At 38.6% G+C, this 9,470-nt stretch overlaps 1 protein-coding gene across 1 annotated transcript in view; it reads right to left on the bottom strand.

The window, feature by feature from the left end:
* Positions 1 to 5,144: 5,144 nt before the first annotated feature.
* MAEL (maelstrom spermatogenic transposon silencer) overlaps positions 5,145 to 9,470 on the bottom strand; it is a gene marked incomplete at its 5' end in the record, with an annotated part of 8,898 nt that continues 4,572 nt past the window's right edge. Inside the window, 6 exons of the mRNA XM_010192658.1 lie at positions 5,145 to 5,260; positions 6,070 to 6,148; positions 6,409 to 6,541; positions 7,412 to 7,474; positions 8,571 to 8,712; positions 9,301 to 9,355. Coding sequence (XP_010190960.1) covers positions 5,145 to 5,260; positions 6,070 to 6,148; positions 6,409 to 6,541; positions 7,412 to 7,474; positions 8,571 to 8,712; positions 9,301 to 9,355 — 588 coding nt within the window. The remainder of the gene's footprint in view (positions 5,261 to 6,069; positions 6,149 to 6,408; positions 6,542 to 7,411; positions 7,475 to 8,570; positions 8,713 to 9,300; positions 9,356 to 9,470) is intronic.

Consider the following 9,470-nt stretch of genomic DNA (forward strand, 5'->3'; position numbering starts at 1 on the left):
TCCACCAGTCGATCTCCTTCTCACACTCTCATATTACTTGAAAATAGTAATTAGAGAAACTTGTGGGAACTTCTAAGACAGAACCAAGGAAAAGTGACGGAAAAGAGATAATACAGGGTTAGACTAATAAAAGTCTTTGCAGATTTCTTCACTTTACTGAATCATTGCAATAAAAATTAATTGGCAGCTCATTCTGGGGTGAAAGTGAGGGTTGATAATCCTGCAGAGAACATCGAGAGGGCAGAGACTAGATAACAAACTTGCTATTCCCCTGCCCCACTATCGTACATTTACTCTGCCAAATGAAAAGATGTTGTTAGAGCCTTTGTGGTCAGCTGCATATACTTGTGTCTATCAAGCAGAAATTAAACTCCATTTCATAGATATACTTGAGTCACTGAACTTTTGGGGAAAGTTTTAAGTTCTTGCTGGGGAAAGTATTAGTACTTTTAAATTCAACTAACAGGTCAAAAAGTCAAGCTCCTCTGTATTAATTATGCAGGTTTTTTTTAAAAGACAGCAGGATCAGAAAACTACAGCTATTTTGCAAGGAAATTCAGACAGGGCTTCCTTGAATACAAGTTTTTATTCACCCAACACAGATTTTTATTCAGAATAACCTGACGTTCAGCACAACGCCATTTGACTGTGATAGCTCAAGACCCTGAGTCCCTGGAATGGAAACAAGCTTTCTATTTGGGTATGACTCAGCACAAACATCAGCCCAGGAAGCTGGCAAAGAACACAGCCACTGGAACAAACATCAACTGTGCCACTTGATTAAGGAGCACAGCACTACTTCTTCCAGTTTGATATCCACCCTAACAGTAAAATCCAACACCTAATATTTGACAGACCCTCCACCCAGAAAATCCCCACCAAATTACTGCCTTCTGTCTGTTAAGATTTTGATGACTGACATATTTCTAAAGATGTAAAGATTAATCTTAGTTTAGACACAGCTAACACTCTCCGATAACTTTGCTAGATCCTGAAACTGGCACAAGTGTTGAGCCTACCGGCCCTCAGAAGTAAAGAGATTACTGGGCTCCCCTTTCCACACATCACTTAACGTCCAACTCGTTTTCTCACACTTGGGAGGTGAGAAGGGTGAGTTGCTCTTCATGTGAGAGCAGCTGGAATGCACAGAGCTTTGCCTGGGGAGGGACACTGAGCCAGTCAGGAGCTCACAGGTTAGACACAGATGGCAGACCACGATAGGTGATGTTCTAGTGCATGACTCCTGTAGACTGCCTCATGAGGAGGAAGTATGCAAGGCCTTCTTCAGATGGAAGAGGCCCAACGCTCCTGATATAAGTGACTGAGGAGCCAAGGAGCAGAGATGGTCTCTGATGGACCTCATACTTACAAACAAGAAGTAACTGGGCAGGGATGTGAAGGCTGTAGGGCAAACTCAGCTTCAGTAATGAGAAGGTAGTGGAGTTTGGGATCTTAAGAGGGAGGAAAAAAGCAAAAAGCAGGATAACAACTCTAGAGCTCCAGAGTGGCCTTGCTCAGAGATCTGCTTGGAAGAATCCCATGGCACATAGTCCTGAAGAGATCTAGGTGAGCTTGTTGATTTTTCAAGTGTCACCTCCTCCAACATAAACAGGAAAACAAGCAGAGGTTGACCAAAGAGCTCCTGGCAAAACTCAGACATAAAAAGGAAACATACAGGAGGTAGCAGCAGGGACAAGTCACTGGAGAGAAATACAGAGATGCTGTGTGAGTGTACAGGTATGAGGTTAGGAAAGCCAAGGCCCACCCAATGCTAAATCTAGTGAATCACATGAAGGACAACAAGGACTTCTGTGGTTGCATCTGAATGGGAATGGGGAACTAGTCATAAAGGACATGGAGAAGGTCAAGAGACTGAATGTCTGATCTTTACTGGTAAAGAGCAGCCCTCCAAAACAAATTTCAAATTCAAGACATCAAAACCAAATATTACTGTATCTACAGTCTCTATATATTCTCTTATATATTTAAGAGAACATTTCTGCTAAATCAGAATACAAGGTACTGATAAGAATATTCTTAGCTGGAGCAGAGACAGTGGTCAATAGGAACTTCTTCCACATACCTAGTTTCTGCAGTTTATTAGAAGGCCTCAGACAAGCCAGAAATGCCTAAGTAGCAGTCAAATTCATAGTTTCTACTACACTGAAACAGCAACTGCTGCTTACTCTACATGAACATCAGTAACTGCTGCTTACTCTACTTGAACATGCTTTATTTTTCCGTATCAGTTATATACTCTTTGAATAGAACGTAAAAGAATGTGATTACAGGTTAATATACTGATGTCATAGACTAGATCAGCAAACATTGTCACCACAGCCCTTTGTGTTTTCATGACCCTTAGACAACTGTTCTCAAAGCCAAAACTTTTACAGTAAGAGTAGTAACACACAATTCAACAATTTGTCTGCTATTCGTAGAAGGTGACAAAAATACCTATTAACTTTCTAATGTGTATGCAAAACCAGGATGACTTTTACCTGTTACTGTCATAGGACTGAGTAAGCTACACTCACAGGAGGACAAAAAGTCAGGTCTGACAGAATCTGCCAGCTGTCCCCTCTACAAAACCAACTCTAGACAGTTCAATTTGTATGGTACCTATACAACCACACGCCAAGTCTATTTACCATTACTTTTTACCATGTGGAAAGTACATGCTTAAAGCTCTCAGGCTGCATTACTCAAATGCTGCTCAAGAGCCATTCTTTACTTGGTTTCATTTCCCCGTGAGAATTTTGTCATGCAAGTGGGGAGAAGTTTGTTCTGATTTTGACACACAGTTTGCGTCTTATGATTACTATTCCTTGCACTTAAGAAGTGTGCTAAGGTTTCAAGTCACCATCTTTTCCTCATCTTTACTTTTCCATTAAAGGCAAGAAGCATTACCGTATTATGCTTGTTAAGCAGAATTTATTTTTATTTTTTCAAGAAATGCAACAGAGTTCCAAACTGCAAAACAGCCAGAGATGCAGAGCTCCAAAATTAAAGTCTTTTCTGTCACCCCCCAACAGCTCTTAGGGATCCCCCTCAATATATACAGAGTAATAGTAGTAAGTGAGCTACATCAAAATTTAGTGTACTCATTCTCATTACATAGATCTTAACAGTTTTCACCACACAAACCAACCAAAACATCACAGGTTGTTGGTTATTACAGTAAGACAGTTACTCTCCTAGTTAACAGCCCACTGCCTACACCATATGACTAGGTCTTCTACAGTTTATCCACTGTTTTAAGTTACAGGTGATAAGGTATAGACATGCCATGGAACCCTAACTCTATATTTCTCCATTTCTGCTCAGATTCTTTACCTCAGTCCTAAAGATACAGAATACCTCAAGCATAGTAACATATGCTCTTACATTTCTGTACTGACACTGAATAAATATTTTAATAATAATAAATTCTCTTTCAAAAGAAGTGAAACATGGAAGTTTTATTGCAACACTGACCTCTGAAAATAATTCAAATGTTATAGTTCTGTAAGTTTTGAAACGCCCATGCAACAATGGCTGTCAGTTAAGAACCTTAAAACTAGAACAAGTCTATTCCAATGCAGAAAAGCCTTTATCACTACTAAACATACACTCTTACTCTGTTACAACAGAGTTGTTTCCAGATGCTTTGCTGGTACATCTGTCTTAGAGGTTTATTGTCCCTTATCTGGTGAAGCTTAGCAGTTCCAAAGGAAGGAATAATTCCAGAAGATTCAGTGACATAAACAAACTGTTAGGTGAGAGGCACCCAAAAGGTTTCAGTGATCCTGAAATACCAAACGGCCTGATCTGGGCTTACAGCAATGGTAACAGTTCTCCAACTAAACCAGCAATTGTTTGTTTGGTTGGTTTTTTTCCAACATACAGATCAGCACACTCAAGTTTATGAATAAATGTGTTGACCTCTTACTTTGGTTAGGTTTTGTGGGGATTTTTTGTTTGTTGGCTTGGTTTTTCCCCCCTATTACTGAAAAGAATTAACAACCTAATATTCAGTTTCAGTTCTTACATGGAATGAAGTAAGCATCTTCTTATAGTGAGTTGCTATGGAAATAGTATTTCACAACTGGACCTCTGCTGGAACAAAATGTAGAAAAACCTCAAAAAATAAGCTCTTGTTTCTGAGAATCAATTGCTTAAAGACACATGGACTAAGCACGAGGCCCAGATAGCAGACAACTTTAGGGACTAGTCCAAGACTTGTACCTCCCATAAAACAGAACATCTAACTTCCTAGTGATACATCAGACAGTCTCCCTTTTTTTCCATGTGCCCTCAAATAATTATAACTGGTATCTACACAGCTTGACTGAACTGGCGAAATCCTATCTGCAGATTAATGTATCAGTTTGAATGTGATATTCCTCTCAAAAAACCCCTAACATCTACACTCCTCTTCAGTCTGTAGGTTTGAGGGATGTGCATTTTTTAAACAGAAAACTGATGCAAACTAAAATAAATCTGTTGCACTTTTTCTTGATGTACATAGCCTGCACCTCTAAAAGAGTATTATTAGATGGATAAATTTCCTACCACATTTCTTCCAAGACATTTCACAGGAAGTCTTCGCCTTGAATTACCACTCAAATTCTTCACGGCTAGAACTGACAGATTATAGCAAACCTTTGAGGCTGTTATAACTTTAATTCCTCTAGTGCAGCCCTTCATAACTTCAATGCTGCCCTCATAATTCTTTGGCGAGAGACTGTTTTACACTGAAATTCTATCTTCCACATGCAAAGAAGGGAAGGAAGTTATTAAGGAAGAAATACAGCATTTGTTTGAAGTCACACTGGCCACTAAAGAATTCTTCTAACCCAAGGATATTGAATAACTGATCCCAAATTTGCACTCCAGCCATTAAGAAACAGAACTAGTACGGCATGTATTTTTAAAGAGAGGATGCAACAGTCAGATCCCTTCAAAATAAATCTTCCTGCAGATAATAAACAAGATTTTCTTCTTCTTTATATCCAGCCAATAGTTTTATCATTCTAACAAGAACTTGAACTGTCAAGGGTTGTACATAAGATGAAAAACCGCGGTCTGGGAAACTGCTGGTTATCTTAGGCAACAAGGAAAAATCAGAACTTGCAGCTGTCCTGGATGTAAAAAAAGGCTTTTCAATTACTGAAAGACTTGGATAGATCAGATGCATTTTTCAGCAATTCAGTAATTCCTCTTCCTCGCATGGTACTTGTTCCACAGAGGGAAGTCTTCACATCACATGGAGAATCACCTATTACATTAAATACAGTTTGCAAATCAATTCAGCCTTTAAAGCTTGCATAAATTAATAGAATTGTTCTTCATATGCTATGGAGCTGAACCTATTCAATAGCTCTAATACAAGAAGTCAGACACAGGGGTAGCATCCCCTATAAACACTAAGATCATAAGAAGTCATGGTTTATAATTGGAATGGTTTGGAGTCTAATTCAGCATGTATTTTATCAGCAAGAAAATAACTGGAAACGCAGAATTCTTATATTTATTTGTTTTGCAGACTCGATTCTGTTCCTCTGAAGATTAGCCATGAATTGCCCAGACAAATCGAGCTCACATGCCTTCTATGAAAAAAACTTTTGTCTCCAGAGTGACAACTTTAAACAAGCAGTCTTTATAAACCAAGTTGTAATGGAATACTTGCAACAAGTACCAGCTGAGTCTGCACATTTAATGACTTAAGAGCAAGCAGAATATGTTAGAGATGGCCCTGCCTCAAGACACCCAAGCCTATGAGCATGGATTTCAGGTAGCAGAAAAATAAGGGGGTATAAATCAGAGAGCAACAATTATAAGAAAAAATAAATTCTAAGAGACTTTTTTTGACCATAAGACTGTATCCAGTAAGAACAGGGCAGCTCTTTACATCTACATTTTCAGAAATAGTGAAACTGTATGCAGGAATAAGCACAGCTCATGCAGAGCTGTTTAAGCTTTATGCTACTGACAGGCAACATATAAGCCCAGAAATCTGAAAAAGCAGCAATTGGATTAAGTTTAAATATCTCTTTCCCCTTACAAATGTCAAAGTTTCAAACTCACAATTAGAAGGGACAAGCTCTTGATCCTGATCTGGAGAAGTGAAATGTCTGTCACATCCAGGATGCTCAGCCTTCATTTTCTGTATGAAGAAATAAACCATTCAAAATAATATATGTATCTTCTAGAATGCAGTATACACAACTACCCGTGAAACCTATGAATTATGGACAAAAACCACACGAAATGACCCAGCTAGTGATTATTTTTCTATCATCAGTCTGCCCAATATATGTCACCAAAGACAGCATCCAAAGAGGAATCAGCTAACCTGAAACTGACAAGTTCAAAACACTTGGGTTAAACAGAAATCAAATATGATATCAGTTTAAAGAATCAGACCTGAAAACTTCCAGCATCCAGTATCACCGTCTTGGTACTTGTGCTTTCACCATAACCAGTGTCTTGAAGAGGCAGGTGAGCTGCTGTCAGTGAGACTCCATACAAAGTAGCTAAAGATTTACTGATGCAATAACTTGACCGAGAAAAAAAGAAAACAAGAAAGTTTGGCTAAGATTTTTTAATGCTACTGTACAGACACACAGCATTTTTAGTTCTTCAACTGGCAAACAAAAGCAACCACAGACCGAGATGCACAAAGCAGATGACAGAGGGCACAAACACATTACCTCTGCAGCTAAATAGTCACCCTGCATCCTTCCAAGACCACCAGGCTATTCTACAACTACACATTACATTAAAACAACTGCTTCCCCATGCTATCTGATACAGCCACTTAGAACTGTGAAAAGCCATTTTTTTTTTCTGCAAGGCATAGCAGTACATAACAAGAGCTTTTTGAGTGAAAGACTACTCAAAGTGCTGCTACCATTGCTGAGATTTTAAATGTCATTTCTTTGTTTCCCAACTATTTACTTTCCCATTCCCCACACCAAAAAAATTACAGAACCTTATGTACCTAGATTATACGGAAGACAGTATAAAAGTTTCCAAAGTAGAGATATACTAGAATATGCTGAGAATTTCTTACCAAATAAAGGTACACTAAACCTCTGAAGAAAAACAGTGATTTTTAATGTAGTTAACACTTCTCTCAACTCTTCAGTAGTAAGTAGAGGTAGTGAAAGGATGACTACAGAGTGATGGACATTAGATGTAATGTAACTTCTGTGATACTAAGTCCTAAGACTTACAGCATACTGCTAAGCCATACAAGCAATAATGAAAGTTACAAATAGAACAAAATTGTGGGGATAGAGGAAATAAGTAAAACTCAAAATCTAGAAGTACAGTGCTCCAGGCAGTCAGAGAAGCCGAAGCCAGAAGTGAGCGTCTATAACAAAACAAGTTTTCACACTGGAGATGACTCCTTAGCAATACTCACGCCATTTTCTTACAGGATGCCAAAGCACAGCAGAATATATCATTCTCTTCATGCCACTTGCACCTACATGAAATGAAGTTCAGGCTTATTTCAGAAGCATCTACATCTATTTAATCATAACTAAACTCTAAGCAGTTTATGCAGAGTTAAAAGTAACGCTTAACAGGCAACCTGCTTCACACTCAGGTCAGGGGGAAAAGGAGAAAGGAGAATCCTGAGACAAATGGAATTTAAGGGTAGCAATTTGAAGCTTCCCATTAATGTGGAATAGTTCATCTTAGTAGAAGGATCCCCACTTTCCTCTCCAAGTATGTGTTTTAAAGTATATTTTTCCATTCTTGTTACAGTCTCCCTCAAGTGTCAAGATATTAATGAAAATGGAAAACTGACTGAATATAAAAAGATAGTGACATTGATTATCCTAATGGATCTTAAAATCTATACTGTAACCAGACTTCCAAGATTTTTTTTTTAAATATCTACTAAAATTTAGATCAAATTATTGGCTCTTACTTAAAAAAAAAGCTAAAGTCCATTTCTAAGTTGACTGTGTCATCACTAAATACTGTCCTACCACCACCACAAGCTACACACCATTTCTTTGTACAAATACGGAAGAATCTGAAAGCAGGAAAAGCTTTACTCTTCAAGACACACAGGAGAAAAAAGGAAAAAATCCTACACAGCAAACAGGATTCCGGATGTGTTACAAGGAACATTCATTCCAGAATTAAAAGAATAAGATAGGATTTAACTTAACGTTTATGCTCAAGAACTTGATTTATACCACTGGTAAACACATCTTGTCCCTCATCACAGTAGCAGCATGAGCTAGAGAGCCAGGCCACATCCATATTACACTTCTAAAAGTCTGAAACTTCTCAACTTATGTGATTTCCAGTTAAATGCCACACTGTATTTTATTCCCATTTTTTTACTCCATCCTTTAAATTAGGCCTCAGACTCAGCATTAAAAAGCCATATAACTTTATACTTCTTTTGGGAAAGTATTTTTCATTTCTAATTGTAATCATGATGTGACAAGACGCATTTCTGATCAGGCTTGCAGAACATTCTAGCCTAGCAGCATACAACCTGTACATAGGGCACCAAGACACATCAGGCTGATGCACAACCTAACAAGAACAACCCAACATACCTGGTATTACTGGAGAAATCCCAAAGGAAGACATCCAGTTCTTGACACACCCAAGTCTTGGATGGCTCCTTTTGGTATTTCTTCTGGTACAGTTCCTTTACTAGGTCTTCTACAGCAAGAAGTTCCACATGGCTCTCAATGCCTATAGCTCAGGAAAAATCCAAGTCAGGAGAACAAGAGTCAGTGAATATTCTGCTCAGCTCACTTCTCAGTCAGTCCCTGTTTACTGCCCAGTTTCTTACCAGAGCATCAAAGCTCCTGTAAACCAAAACAAGTTATGCCACCAGTGGTTTTAATAAAACCTGGCTTCCTAGCAAAGTGGGTCATCCTATATTCCCATAATATTCTCCGCCTCAGTAATTATGTATCCTAATTGTGGGCCACCTCTCCTCAGAAGCTGCTAGTTTTTCCCTGTGCTACCATACACTCACCTTCACAGTAGTCTCACTGCCTCTAGTGATCCTTTAACTGGCTGAACAAGCAACAGTGTATGCTATTCTATGGATGTGCTCATTAGCCAGTTAGGTGATAATGGTGCTGGTTTACTGTCACTGATGGGGAGGAATAGAACAAAGTAGTTCTAGCTATTAGTACCAGCTTTTATGAAGCCTTATGAGACCCAAAGATTTTCTGACAAATACAACTGTCCATGATTACACAACCTTTCATTCTTGGTGGGGGTAGGGAAGGGGGGCCAGGGGCAGATCATCAAAACAATTCAGTTTCCTACCTGTTACACTAGCCATTCGACTGAGACACCAGCTAATTCGGAATCTGTCATCAGACTATAGGAAAGAAAATTTCAGTCACATTGAAGAAGTACAGTATATAATTCTGACATCTGCTAGACTTCTGATTACATCTGAAAAAGTCACTTCAAAAACTAAGTTCAATGTGGAA

This window comes from Mesitornis unicolor, unplaced genomic scaffold, assembly GCF_000695765.1.
Source record: "Mesitornis unicolor isolate BGI_N332 unplaced genomic scaffold, ASM69576v1 scaffold49509, whole genome shotgun sequence".
Classification (NCBI taxonomy): Eukaryota; Metazoa; Chordata; class Aves; order Mesitornithiformes; family Mesitornithidae; genus Mesitornis; species Mesitornis unicolor.